The sequence below is a fragment of the Lagenorhynchus albirostris genome, chromosome 19 (assembly GCF_949774975.1).
Source record: "Lagenorhynchus albirostris chromosome 19, mLagAlb1.1, whole genome shotgun sequence".
Classification (NCBI taxonomy): domain Eukaryota; kingdom Metazoa; phylum Chordata; class Mammalia; order Artiodactyla; family Delphinidae; genus Lagenorhynchus; species Lagenorhynchus albirostris.
This window is the reverse complement of record NC_083113.1, coordinates 14,803,151-14,817,879: the sequence shown is the minus strand read 5'-3', so window position 1 is coordinate 14,817,879 and position 14,729 is coordinate 14,803,151. Positions and strand designations below refer to the sequence as shown.

Below are 14,729 nucleotides of genomic sequence, written 5' to 3'. Positions count from 1 at the left end.
CTACTCAGCCCCTCCCCAGAGTGCCCCTGACCTCCCTACAGTCCAGCGGGGTCCTCCATGACCCAGGCCCGTTGCTATGACCTGCAGTCTGTTCTGATTGTTCAGTGCCCAGGTTTAACACTAGTTGTTAAATATTTTGAATGGCAACACGTATCTAGTGTCTATCTTAAGGAGGGGGCTCTGCAGAGGTTAGAATTTTTGTTTTGGTTGCAAGTAGCAAAAATTTCACTCAGTGGTCCATATGGAAATGGTAATTTGTGGACTTTGTTAATATAGGCTTCAGGTACAGTTTGATCCAGAAGTCCTCAGTGTCCATAGGATTCTGGCTCCATTTGTCTACCTTTCCCTGCTCCGCCCTTCTCTGATGGTGGTCTCTGACCTCAGACCAGCCCACTTCACCGTCTGAGGCTGCACATCCACATGTCTTACTGTCCAGAGAAAAAAGGAGCTGAAGTCCAACATTCCCAGGCAAAAGTCCTGTCAGTCACTCTGATTGGGTGGGGTTGGGTCATAAGCTCACTACTTTACCACTCACTCTGCCAGACAGATGGGACCTTGATTGGGTTAAGCCCTTCAGAGCCCACCCCTGGAGCTGAGGGTTGTCAATCCCTCCCTAATCTCTTGCTTATGTGTGGGGCAAGGCAGCTCTTGTAAGGAACATGTGTGTCAGGAAGGGGAAAAGGACAGACCGAAAGGCCAAAAGCAAATGTGCCTTTGTACTCCACTCCCTGTCCACACAATAGGCTCAACTCCAGCCCCTCCCCAGAGGTCTTGGGTGAAGGGACTATGCAGGTCCTCTGATCAACCCCTCCACTCCTTCACTGTAGAAGCAGAGGCCCAGGGGACACACCCTCTGAGGGGACACCAGGGCAGACAGTTGGACCAGCTTGTCCGTGAAGAGGCAGCATAGCTCCAGAGCAGGCAAGGCCACTGAGGTCACGTTATAGAGCTTAGGAATTATCAGGAGAGCATTCAAGCTGAGAAGCTGAAGGACATGCTCAGATGTAGAAAGATGCTCTGGCTGCCCTGTGGAGGATGGCTCGAGACTCGAGGCAGTAGGCCAGGGACCTGGGCAGGAGGGGATGGTGCTGGACCAAAGCCTGGTGTGGGAAGGAGAAGAAGGGACAGGTGGGAGGGATGCTTAGGAGGCCAAGTGAACAGGCTGTGAAGCTGACAGGCCATGGAAGGAGTGGGAGCAAGGGGGGCATTTAGGAAAAGGCCCAGGCCTCTGCCCTGGGGACTGGGGGACAAAGAGGCTGTCCCTGAGATGAGGACTGGGGAGAAGGAACAGATTTGGGGGAGACAGGCCATTTGGGGTCATGGTTGGTGTGGGAGGTCTGACAGACTTCTAGAGGAGCCTGTCCAGGAGGCTGCGGGAACCCCAGGTCTGGGGCTCAGGAGGGAGGTCAGCGATGGCCAAGCAATGCACACAACAGTCAGTGGTACAGATACATCTGTCAACAAACTTCACTGTACTGATGCGATTAAGGAGAATGTGATGAGATAACATCCTGGTGTTTTTTTGTTGTTTTTTGGTTTTTTTTTTGTGGTACGCAGGCCTCTCACTGTTGCGGCCTCTCCCATTGTGGAGCACAGGCTCCGGACGCGCAGGCTCAGTGGCCATGGCTCACGGGCCCAGCCGCTCCGCGGCATGTGGGATCCTCCCGGACCGGGGCACGAACCCGTGTCCCCTGCATCAGCAGGAGGACTCTCAACCACTGCACCACCAGGGAAGCCCAACATCCTGTTTTGACCTAAGTCCATTCAGGCTGCTGTAATGGAAGACCATAGACTGGGTGGCTTACAAACAACAGAAATTTCTCAGAGTTCTGGAGGCTGGGAAGTCCAAGACCAAGGCGCTGGCAGATTCGGTGTCTGGTGAGAACCTGCTTCCTGGTTCATAGATGACCATCTTTTTACTGTGTCCTCACATGATAGAAGGGATGAGGAAGGTCACTGAGGTCTCTTTTATAAGGACATTATTAATCTCAAATATGAGGGTTCTGCCCTCACAGACTAATTGCCTCCTGATACCATTACATTGGGAGTTAGGTTTCAACATAGGAGTTTGTGGGGAACACAAACTTTCAGTCCATAGCAGATCCCTTTTCTTAGATTATCAACTAATCTTCATGATGTTCTATCAGGAAAGTTCTATCATTGTCCCCATTTCATAGATGAAGAAACAGAGACTCAGGTGTGCAAACATGTATGATTACATGAATAGGTACCTGAAAAAGCTTTTTATAAAATTCGACATCCATTCCTTATATTAATTCTAAGTCAAATAGAAATAGAAGGAAACTGTTTGAGCAAGATTATCAAATTACCTGATTACCAAAGACACATGGGACTTCCCTGGTGGCCCAGCGGTTGGGAATCCGCCTGCCAATGCAGGGGACACCGGTTCGAGCCCTGGTCCGGGAAGATCCCACATGCCGTGGAGCAGCTAAGCTTGTGCGCCACAACTACTGAGCCTACACTGTAGAGCCTATGAGGCACAACTACTGAGCCCACACGCCTAGAGCCCGTGCTCCACAGCAAAGCCACCACAATGAGAAGCACGTGCACTGCAACAAAGAGTAGCCCCCGCTCACCGCAACTAGAGAAAGCCCACGCGCAGCAACGAAGACCCAACACAGCCAAAAATAAATAAATAAATAAATAAACAAACAAGAAACAAAGACAGATGGCGTATGGCATATGGCATATGGCAGTTAAATGCCAAAGCCATTTTCATTAAAATTTTATAGGTAGAGTCCACACGTATGAAAAACTAGAGCTAATAAATGCATTCAGCAAAGTTGCAGTACACAAAATCAACACACAAAAATCGGTCGCATTTCTATACACCAGCAATGAATACGCTGAAAAGGAAATTTTTTTAAAAAAAATCCTATTTACAACATCAACAACAAAAAGAATAAAAGTTTTAAGAATAAATTTATAGGGACATCCCTGGTGATCTAGCAGTTAAGACTCTGTGCTCCCAATGCAGGGGGCCCGGGTTTGATCCCTGGTCAGGGAGTTAGATCCCGCATGCTGCAACTAAAGATCCCGCGGGCCACAACTAAGACCCGGCGCAGCCAAATAAATAACTATTTAAAAAATAAATTTATGCAAGGAGGAAAAAGACTTGTATAGTGAAAGCTACAAAACATTGCTGAAAGAAATTAAAGAAGACTTAAATAAATGGAAAGATATCCCATGTTCATGAATTAATATTGTCGACAGTACTATCTGAATTAGTTTGCTAGGGCTGCCATAAGGAAATATCACAGATTGGATAGCTTAAACAACAGAAATTTATTTTCTCACAATTCTGGCCAGAAACTTAAGATCACAGTGTCAGCGGGTTTGGTTTCTGAGGCCTCTCTTCTTGGCTTGCTGATGGCTGCCCTCTTGCGGTGTCCCCACTGTCTTTCCTCTGTGTGGTCACATCACTGGTGTCTCTTCGTGTGTCCAAAGTGCTCCTCTTATAAAGACTCCTTTCAGGTTGGATTAGGGCCCATTGAGCCTCATTTTAAAGTAACCACATTTGGGGACTTCCCTGGAGGTCCAGAGGTTGACTCCGCGCTTCCACTGCAGGGGGCGCAGGTTTGATCCCTGGTTGGGGAACTAAGATCCCACATGGCATGCGTGGGGAGCGGCAGAAAGAAAGAAAGAGAAAGTAATCACCTTTTAAAAGGCCCTATCTCCAAATACAGTCCTGTTCTGAGGTACTGGGACTTTGGGCTTCAACATATACATTTTAGGGGAACACCATTTAGCCCATAACATGACCCAAAGTGAAATACAGATCCAGTGCAATCTCTATCAAAATCCCAATGGCAATTTTGCATACATATCCTAAAACTCATATGGAACTCCAAATAGCCAACACTATCTTGAAACAGAAGAACAAAGTTGGAGTACTCATACTTTCTAATCTCAAAACTGCAAAACTGCAGTAATCAAAACAGTGTCTTACTGGCATAAAGACAGACATACAGACCAATGTAATAGAATAGAGATCTCAGAATAAACCCTCACATATATAGTCAACTGATTTTTGACCAGGTGCCAAGACCATCCAAGGAGAAGAGACACTCTTAACAACAAATGGTACTGGGAAAACTGGATGTCCACATGTAAAAGAAAAAGTTGGACCCTTACCTTATACCGTGTACAAAAATTAACCAAAACCAGATCAGATTCCTAAATTTAAGGGTGAAAACTATACTGGGAATTCCCTGGTGGTCCAGTGGTTAAGACTCAGCACTTTCACTGCCATGGGCCCAGGTTCAATCCCTGTCAGGGAACTAAGATCCCACAAGCCACGCAGGGTGGCCAAAAACAAAAACAGTTAAAACTATAAAACATAGCGGAAAATCTTGACCTTTGATTTGTCAGTGATTTCTTAACTATGATACCAAAAGTACAGGCAAAAAAAGAAAAAAACAGATAAATTGAACCTCATCAAAATTAAAAACTTTTGTGAATCAAAGGATACCATCAAGAGAATGAAAAGCCAACCCACAGAGTGGGAGAAAATATTTGTAAATCATATATCTGATAAAGACTAGTATATAGAAAATGAAGAACTCCTATAACTCAACAACAAAAAACCACAGGCAACTCAATTTTAAATGGCAAAGGACTTGAACAGACATTTCTCCAAAATAGATATGTAAAATAACCAGTAAGCACATGAAAAGATTGTTCAACGTCATTAGTTATCAGGGAAATGCAAGTCAAAACCACAGTGAGATATCACTTCACATACATTAGGATAGCTATAATAATTAAAAAACAACAGCAAATACAAGTGTTGGCAAGGATGTAGAGAAATTGGAACCTTTGTATATTGCTGGTGGGAATGTAAAATTGTTCAGATGTCATGGAAAACAGTTTGGTCATTCCTCAAAAGGTTAAACATAGAATTACTGTAGGGGCTTCCCTGGTGGCGCAGTGGTTGAGAGTCCGCCTGCCAATGCAGGGGACACACGTTCGTGCCCCGGTCCGGGAAGATCCCACATGGCGCGGAGCGGTGGAGCCCGTGAGCCGTGGCCACTGAAAAAAAAAAAAAAGAATTACTGTATCATTCAGCAGTTCCACTCCAGGGTATATTACCCAGAAGAATTGAAAACATATTCTACAACAAGTACATGTACATGCATGTTCATATCAGCAGTATTCACAAAACCAAAAGGTGAAAACAGCCCAACTGTCCATCAGTGGATGAATAAACAAATGTATATCCATACAATAATACAATAGTATTCAGCCATAAAAAGGCATGAAGTACTGAAATACTCTGTAACATCTATGAACCTCAAAACCAATATGCTAAGTGAAAGGAGCCAGACGTCTAAGGTCACATATTTTATGATACCATTTATATGAAATACCCAGAATAGGTAAATGCACAGAGACAGAATGCAGATAGGTGGTTACGAGGGGCAGGGAAAAAGGAAGGAATGTAAGGCAACAGCTTAAGGGAAATGGGTTTTCTTCTGTGATGATGAAGATGTTTTGGAGGTTGATAGAGGTGGTATTTGCACAACAGTGTGGATGTAATAAATGCCACCGAATTGTTCACTTTAGGATGATTAATTTTATTTCCATTTCACCACAACATAAAAAAAAATATATATATGTATATAAAAAACAGTACGGTATTTATCAAGAATAAATATTTAAAAACAGTGTGGGGACTTCCCTGGTGGTCCAGTGGTTAAAAAATCTGCCTTCCAATGCAGGGGATGCAGGTTCGATCCCTGATCGGGTAACTAAGATCCCGCATGCTGTGGGGCAACTAAGCCCACACGCTGCAACTACTGAGCACGCGAACCACAACTAGAGAGACTGCGTGCCACAACTACAGAGCCAACATGCTCTGGAGTCCGCATGTGGCAACTAAGACCCAATGCAGCCAAAAATAAAAATTAAAAAAAAATAAATATTAAAAAAAAACAGTATGGTATTTACCAATAATAAATATAGACCAGTAGAATACAGTAGGTGACTTAAAATATGTGTGATTATTGAAGAGATTTAATATGATACAAATGTTTTTCACTTTGGTGAGAAAGTGATAGTTTAATAAATGTTTCTGAAAAAATTGACTGTGAGGATAAAATCGAATTTAGATCACTACTTCACACCATATGCAAAATTTAATTCAAGATTAATAATAAAAATCACATGTGGAAAAACACAAATATTTTACCAAAAAGTTTTGGAGACTATTTGTTTTACTTTGGCATGGGGAGAATTTCCTAAGCAAAAGGGAAAGAGAAAGTTACATAAATTTGACTATGTAATAATTAAAATTTTGGAGGCTTCCCTGGTGGCGCAGTGGTTGAGAATCTGCCTGCTAATGCAGGGGACACGGGTTCGAGTCCTGGTTTGGGAAGATCCCACAAGCCGCAGAGGAACTACGCCCGTGAGCCACAACTGCTGAGCCTGCGTATCTGGAGCCTGTGCTCCACATCAAGAGAGGCCGCGATAGTGAGAGGCCCGCGCACCGCGATGAAGAGTGGCCCCCGCTTGCCACAACTAGAGAAAGCCCTCGCACAGAAACGAAGACCCAACACAGCAAAAATAAATTAATTAATTAATAAACTCCTACCCCCAACATCTTCTAAAAAAAAAATTAAAATTTTGCATGGCAAAAGATGAATAAATTATAAATGTATATATGTATATATATTCAGAAAATAAACACTAGACCAAAGAAAATAGTTGCAACATATATGATAAAACGTTTTATCTCCAATATGCACAAGTACCTAAAAATTTATAGAAAAATGCAATAACCCCACAGAAAATTTCAGAGAAGAGGAAATCCAAATGTTCAATAAACACAGGAAAGGATGCTCAACCTCATTAGTACAGAAATCCAAACTAAAGCAACAAAAAATTAGTGCTCGTCCCCTATCAGACTGGTAAAAGGAAAAAGCAGAAGCTATATAGCCCAATAGCAGTGATGCTGTCAGCACTTTCATTGCTGGTGGAACTGTGAACTGCTACAACTTTGGAAAGCAATCTTATGATGTCTATTAAAATGAAAAGAATATGCTTATCTCAACTCAGTAATCTTAATTCCTATGATCTGTCCCTTAGAAATAAAAAACTGTATTCAAAGAAATGCATTTAAGGATTTTTTTACACCGCCCCCCCCAGTTTTACTGAGAAATAATTAACATATATCACTGTAAGTTTAAGCATGATGGTTTGATTTGCAGGTAATGTGAAGCGATTACTACAACAGGTCCAGCTTAAATCCATCTCTCATATAGATACAATAAAAAGAAAGAAAAAAGGCAAAAAATTTCTCCTTGTGATGAGAACCCATAAGGTGTACTCTTATCAACTTCCCTACATATCATACAGCAGGGTTAGCTGTAGTCATCAAGTTGTACATTACATCCCAATTATTTATCCTATAACTGGAAATTTGTACCTTTTGACCACCTTCCTCCCATTCCCCCTCCCCTCCCCTTAAGGATCTTTACTGCAGCATTGTTAGAAGTGGCAAACAAGTAAACAAAAATAACACAAACATCAATATGGGCACCATTACATGAATTGTATATTCATGCTGTGGGATATTATGCAGCCGTTTTTGTTAAAGTGTCAGAAATATGCCCACTGATCTCCAGAGATGTCTTTAGTGTATTGCTAAAAAGCACTGTGCTTTTTAGAAAATATGTATAGTACGATGCAGTTTTTCTTTAAAAACTTTTTTTAAAGACACAACTTCGGAATTCCCTGGCGGTCCAGTGGTTAGGACTCTGGGCTTTCACTGCTATGGCCCCAGGGTTCAATCCCTGGTGGGGGAATTAAGATCCCCGCAAGCCACCGGTGCAGCTTGGGGGGTGGGGCTGGGGAAGACACAACTTGTTTACACACCCACTCATTCAACAAATATTCATTGACTGTCTACCTCGTGCTGGGAATACAGCAGTAAAGAAAACCGATAAATATCCCTTCTCTCATGGAGCTGACATTCTAAATGATGGAGACAAGAGAATTGAGAAAAAGTGGAGATGTTAAATAGGCGGGTGTGATATAAATGGAAGAATCGGGGGTAGGGATAAAAAAAAAATTGGGAATCCTCCGCATATATGGTGGCATTTAAAGTCATTAAGACTGGATGATTTTTGTAAAGTTTGTGCGTATTCGTACAAGCTCGGAGAAAGTGTGGAAGGATGCACTGAGAGACTAGAGAGAAAGACCTAAGGTCAAATCTCAGCCGTTAGTCTCTTGGAGGTTTACCCAGCCTCTCAAAGCCTGTCTGTAACATGGGAAGAATAACACAGCTATCCAAATGGCTCCACCACCGCCACCTCTTGGTTTAGAAAAGCTGTCACGCAGGTGTAATCTCCAATACAGAAACGTAGCATCTCGAAAGCCCAGACTGTAGCTAGGCGGGGAGGCGTTGCCACCGCTGCCATTTTCAGTTAGGGCAGGTGGCGACTTCCGGTCGCCATCTTGAGTGACAGCAGAGGCGGAGCTCCGACTAACATGTTCCTTAAGAGCCGGGCTCCGAGGGCACCTCCCCGAGAGCGACTGAACGCTAACCCTGGCAGGCGGAGGCGGACAGTCGCAGCCCCGCCCCCGGCTTTGGGCTCCACCTCTCGGCCCCACTTCTGCCGGGCGAGGCGCAGTAGGCGTCGCTGCCGTAAATCGGGCGGGCGATTTGCCGCATCACGGAAGATGGCGGCCGCGGCGGTGAACGGGGTGGCGGGAGCCTCGAGCTCGGGGCCTGCGGCGGCCTCGGGCGCAGTCCTGCAGGCCGCGGCCGGCATGTACGAGCAACTCAAGGGCGAATGGAACCGTAAAAGCCCCAATCTTAGCAAGTGCGGGGAAGAGCTCGGCCGTCTCAAGGTAGGGATCGGCCGGGGGTGCTTCGAGGGGTCCAGACCCAGCCGAGTTCCGGGCGCGGGGGGAGGCCGCAGCGCCGACACTAGGACGGGCTGGGTGATCCAATAGGGTGAAGGATTCGGAACAGCCGAAGTGCGGGCTTGGAGGAATGAAGACGTGAGAGGGGCCTGGAATGGACCAAATGCGGCCCCACGGTGGGGGGAGACGGAAAGAGTGTTTCTGGCACAGACGAGTGAGAAGTTAAAATTTTGGTGCTTGGAGACCTAGCTGGCTGGAGTGGCAGGATGGGGCTGTCAGAGTTTTTCTGATGGAGGATTCTGGACGACACCAAGTGGGGAATGAGGACTGGACAGGGTGATGGAAGAAGGAGGCTGAGATGATGGGGTTCGTGGTTAGGGTCAGGTCAAGTTAGGGTCTGAGAAATCTGGGGCTTAGGGGTGCGTCTGTGGGGAGAGGGGCCCAGCCAAGTTGTGAGGGCAAGACTGAACTTAGGAAAAATATTCTCACAGTAGAGGACCAGAATGGGGTTCGGGTTGCTTCAGGCCAGGTGTGTTTGGGAGAGAGTACAAATACAGTGCGCTGGACCAAGTTGCTGAGGGGGGTGTATCTGATAAGGGAGAGTGTGTGGGCTGGACTATGGGAAGAGGTTAGCCCCCTTTCCTCCCTGGTGTAGATGGAGGGGGGTAGCTGGGCCCAACCCACCAAAGTGTGGGAAAAGATTGCAGAAGAATTGAAGGTGCTAGTGTCTCCCCACCCCTTGATTCCATTGGGTCAGGCGTGGAGTGGCTTTACTGTTTCTCGAGTGGATCAGTTAATACTTGTAATATGAGGTCATCTTAAGTGAGCCCTCATCATGTGCCCAGGCCCTGATCTGAGGGCTTTATGAGGACTGACTCCTTTAATACTCATAACAGCCTTATGAGTCGGGGATGATGATTAGCTCCATTTTCTAGGAGGGAAAAACCAAGACCTAGAAAAAGGTAAGTAATCTGTACTTGAAGTCCCATCTTCTTTCCTTCCTTCCCCTGCCCTCCTCGTCAGCTGGTTCTGTTGGAGCTCAACTTCCTGCCAACCACAGGGACCAAACTGACCAAACAGCAGCTCATTCTGGCCCGTGAGTGTCACTGGGGTTGGTGGGGTGGGGGTGGGGGTTATGGGCTGTGGTCATGGCAGGAATGGCGGCAGTGGTGGTCAGGGTCGGACCACAGTCACCTCCTGAGAGCTTCCCCTGTTACCCACAGGTGACATACTGGAGATAGGCGCCCAGTGGAGTATCCTACGCAAGGACATCCCCTCCTTCGAGCGGTACATGGCCCAGCTCAAATGCTATTACTTCGATTACAAGTGAGGATGGGCCCTGCTCCTAATTTGGTTTGCGTGTGTGTGTGTGTGTGTGTGTGTGTGTGTGCGCGTGTGTGCGTGTGCGCGCGCGCGCACGGGGTTGTTACTTGGCAGCTTTTTATCCTTGATGCTCTAGCCACTTGAGACATCTTCCTTCACTCTGGAATTACCCCTTTGCATAGCTGTACCTCCAGAAGCCTCAGGGTTAGGGGTTGGCCTGGAGGTCCTGAGTCTGGGATTATACCATCCAGTCTCTGTTGTGCTCCAGTCTGTCTCCCCCTTCACATTCCCACTCCCCAGTGTAGCCACTATCCCCTTTTACCTGCCTTGGCCCCAGCCTTGTCCCCTCAGATTCATCCCCCCATGGTAGCCAGTAGGTTCTTTGTGACACTAAAATTTGACCATGTTTATCATCAGCTTAGAACCTGTCCTGGCTCCCCATAGCCTTCAGGTTTCAGACTAAGCTCTTTCCTGTGGCCTCCAACGCTGTATCAGCCCTGACCCGTCTGTCTGTGTCTCCCCATCCCAGCCCTGTCTCTCCCACTGGACTGTGAGTCTTCTATAAGCAGAAGGGTCTTAGTCACTGCTGTGTCCCAGCACTGCCTAGCATGGAGCCGGGCCCAGAGCAGGGACTCACTGGCTGTGTGTTGAATATGAAACTGAATGGCTTCATAACTGAATGGGGCTTGCATGGACTAATGATTAAGAATTTGACATCAGAAGCCAGACGAACCTGAGTTTGAAACTAATTTTGCCGCTTCCTGATTATATCGTCTTGGGCAAATGACTTTACTTCCCTAATCCTCAGTTTCCCCCCAAAACTGAGGGTGATGATTCTTAATATCATAATCATAATTAACACTTATATAGTATTTATTTGGGCCAGATACTGTTCTAATCACTACCTGTATTAAATCATTTAATAACTTAACCCTTATTTATTTAACCCACCTCTATCAGATGGGTACTGTGGTGATACCCATTTTACAGTTGGGGAAACTGAGGCTAAGTCACTTTACTGGTGTGAGATCACTTTCTAGGGCCCATATAATTGTGACTTCTTCATGTCTCTTTGGGCCTTAGTTTCATCTGAAAACCCAGGACCCAATACCCCTCCAAGGAGAGAGCACTGGGCAGTCGTCAGGGTCCCTGAAGCCTGGAGTGGGGGGCTTGGTCGGTACCTAAGCCCTCCTTACCTTGGTGTCCCACCCTGGTCCACAGGGAGCAGCTCCCAGAGTCAGCCTACATGCACCAGCTCTTGGGCCTCAACCTTCTCTTCCTGCTGTCCCAGAACCGGGTGGCCGAGTTCCACACAGAGTTGGAGCGGCTGCCTGCCAAGGACATCCAGACCAATGTATACATCAAGCATCCGGTGTCCCTCGAGCAAGTGAGGCTGAGGAAGGGGGAGGGGAGGGCCTGGCTAAAGGGAGTGGTACAGGGACAGACATTCGGGAGGGTTTCCTCCCAAATGAGAGGGTTCACCCATCTTTCAGCCTATGGACTCCTTTGTCCAACCGCTATTGAGCCCCAGCCCTGTACCAGGCACTGTGGTTGGTTTTCAGACTCAACAGTGAACAAAACAGTTAGAATCTCGATTTTGTGAGGATGACATTCAGGTGAGGAAGTGGACAATAAACAAAAAGATTAAATAATCTGTATATGGTCTGTCAGATGTGAAATGCTGTGGAGAAAAATAAAGCAGGAAGGAGGGTGGAGGGGCAGGGGCAGGGTGGTCAGGCAATGCCTTGTTGAAAAGATGAAACTTGAGAAATACTTTAAAGGGGTGAAGAACCCAACCACGTGGTCATCTGGGGGGGAAATGGTCCAGGTAGAGGGAGCAGCCAGTCCAAGGGTCCCAAGGCAGAAACGTGCCTGGTGTGTTTGAGGGGCAGCGAAGAGGACGGTTTCTGGAACAAGGTGAGCAGAATCAAGGAAGAGCTGTAGTACCTAAGGTTAAGAAGTAGTTCTTAGAGCTGAGGTTTCATGGGAGGATTTCACTGTGGGGAGAGGATGGGAGAGAGGCATTTATGGCAGCGGCAGCACAGCTTGGGCAAAGATGTAGAGGAATGAGCTTGGGGTGGCTCCAGCCCTGTCTCCCTCCTGGAAAATAGATAATTAGATACTAACCAAGGGCAGGCTTGGGACAGAGAGAGACAGAGACAGAGAGACAGAGAGAGAAAAAACCAGGGAGGGCTTCCGGGAAGAGTAGGACCCAGTCTGCATGGGGAATGGGTGACTGTATTGCAGAGAGTGTTCTAGTAGAGTGTGGATTATGGAGGCACTGGGAGTATGGTGAGGCCTCAGCGGGTAGGCCCCTGTGCTGCCTCTTCCTCACCCTCTCTTCTTCCTCACCCCTGTCCTCTACAGTACCTGATGGAGGGCAGCTACAACAAAGTGTTCCTGGCCAAAGGCAACATCCCTGCTGAGAGCTATACCTTCTTCATCGATATCTTGCTTGACACTATCAGGTGTGTGGGGGGCCAGGGTCATGTGGAGTTTAGAAAGAGCCTGGACTCTGGAGTCAGACAGCTCTGTGTTTAAATCCCATTCTGGCCACTTGTGATCTGGGGAAGCTGGGCACATCAGTTCTCCTTTTCTCTGAACTGGAACTGGTTATGAGATGGGGGTAAGAGCCCACTATGGGCTGTGTATGTGTGTGCCCGTGGACATCAGACCCTGAGCATGGACTTGGCACCCAGACAGCACTCAGCAGACAGAGACCCTGCTGCCTCTCATGGAAGTGCTCCACGAGTCGTATGGCTTCACCTCAGAGTGTGGGCCCAGGAGTCCCAGAGATCTGAGTGTGGACCCTCCTGTGGCCCTAGCGTTGCAACTCTAGTCAAGCTACTCTCCCCTGAGCCTTGATTGGTTGAACAGGGCAGGTAACACATTCCAGCCATCAGTGCTGAACTGAAGGGTCTGGCCTGAGAGGACAGGGCCTAGAGAGTTGTCTGTGCTCAGTAATGAGAATCTCGTCTTCCCCCAGGGATGAGATTGCTGGGTGCATCGAGAAGGCCTATGAAAAAATCCTCTTCACTGAGGCCACCCGGATCCTCTTCTTCAACACACCCAAAAAGATGACAGACTACGCCAAGAAGGTGGCTGGGGTGGAGGGCAGGGGACCATGGGGCCAGCGAGCCAAGGGGTGCACTCACTAACAGCAGGGTGGGGTGGCCTGGAGGGACACTGGAGCAAGACTGCCCAGGTTTAAATCCAGCTGTGTGACCTCAGGCAAGTTGCCGAATTTCTCCGAACTTCAATTTCCCTACGTGTAGAAAGGGGCTAGAGTTTAATATGTGGGATGAGCTTAGCCCAGCACCTGGCTCCAGGTGCAGGTGGAGGCTTAGCATATGTTGGTTGCTGGGCTTATCAGAATTCCTTGGAGGTCGCAGCTTTTCCCCACAAGACTTTGCTTCATTTGGTCTGGGGTATTTGTGTGGGAGCAGTGCCCCTGGAGATGCTGATGCATGGGGTGCAATAGCCCTGGTGACTGAGGAGGGTCAAGATCAGACTGGAAGAGGTGAAACTGAACTTGAGTGATTGTGACAGCTGATACTTAGTGATCGTTTACTCTGGTCCAAACACTGTTGGAAGACAGTTTCTCCAAACATGGAGAAACTGAGGCACAGAGAGGTGAAGTTACTTGCCTAGGGTTGTGCAAGGTAGAGTAGGGTTGGTGAGGAAAGCGAGCCAGGGCCCACATGGGTAAGGGGAGGGTGCCTGTGTGATCACCCCACCCATCTCTCATCTCTCCCTTCTTGCAGCGAGGGTGGGTCCTGGGCCTCAACAACTACTACAGCTTTGCCAGCCAGCAGCAGAAGCCGGAAGATACCACCATCCCCTCCACGGAGCTGGCCAAGCAGGTCATCGAGTATGCCCGGCAGCTGGAGATGATCGTCTGAGCCCACCAGACACTGGGGTGGAGCAGAGCTTGCATTGTTTAAGGCAGTTGCAGTGCAGGGTTTCCCCCAATAAAGGTGGATTGACATTTTCTCTCTTAGGCCCTTGTCTCCCCGAGTGGAATGGTAGGGACGTAAGTTCTTATCTCTGAAGAACTTGGAGGTTTGGGGGCCCTAGGAGGTCTGAGGTAACCCTGGGCCAGCCTCTGTCCAGTGGCCATTGCTCAAGGTCTCAAACACAGATGTCCACTGTGGGGGCCCAGTGGCACAGCGGGGAGAGCACAGGCCCCGGGTAGAGGGACTGTTGCAGCCAGCTGTGGACACACAGAAAGGCCAGACCAACGTACCAGAGTGTTTCAGTGAAGGGGGCGAAGTGTCCTGATTCTGAAAAATGTTTGCAATGAATTAAACCAGTTTTTTAAAATGACATGCTGAATGGACCTCTGTGGAACAAAAGGCATGGGCCCTGGCATGGGCTTGCCTTGGTTCCCACTCTTCTGAGCCAGTGCTGTGACTTACGACCTCCTGCACCCCCCAGCCTATTTCCTGCCTTGAAGTCCTCAAGAAGGTGTTTAAGGCAGAGTCCAAATCTGGCTGAGCCATTTGTGGTTTGTGGGA

The 14,729-nt window shown here is 47.5% G+C and overlaps 1 protein-coding gene across 1 annotated transcript; it reads left to right on the top strand.

Moving 5' to 3' along the window:
- The first annotated feature begins 8,494 nt into the window (after window positions 1–8,494).
- PSMD8 (proteasome 26S subunit, non-ATPase 8) lies at window positions 8,495–14,538 on the top strand. Its single transcript, XM_060131455.1, has 7 exons — window positions 8,495–8,874; window positions 9,913–9,985; window positions 10,113–10,215; window positions 11,434–11,599; window positions 12,580–12,680; window positions 13,199–13,310; window positions 13,977–14,538. The coding sequence occupies exons 1-7, from the start codon at window positions 8,512–8,514 to the stop codon at window positions 14,112–14,114; spliced, it is 1,056 nt and encodes a 351-aa protein (XP_059987438.1). The 5' UTR covers window positions 8,495–8,511; the 3' UTR covers window positions 14,115–14,538.
- The last annotated feature ends 191 nt before the right edge of the window (window positions 14,539–14,729 follow it).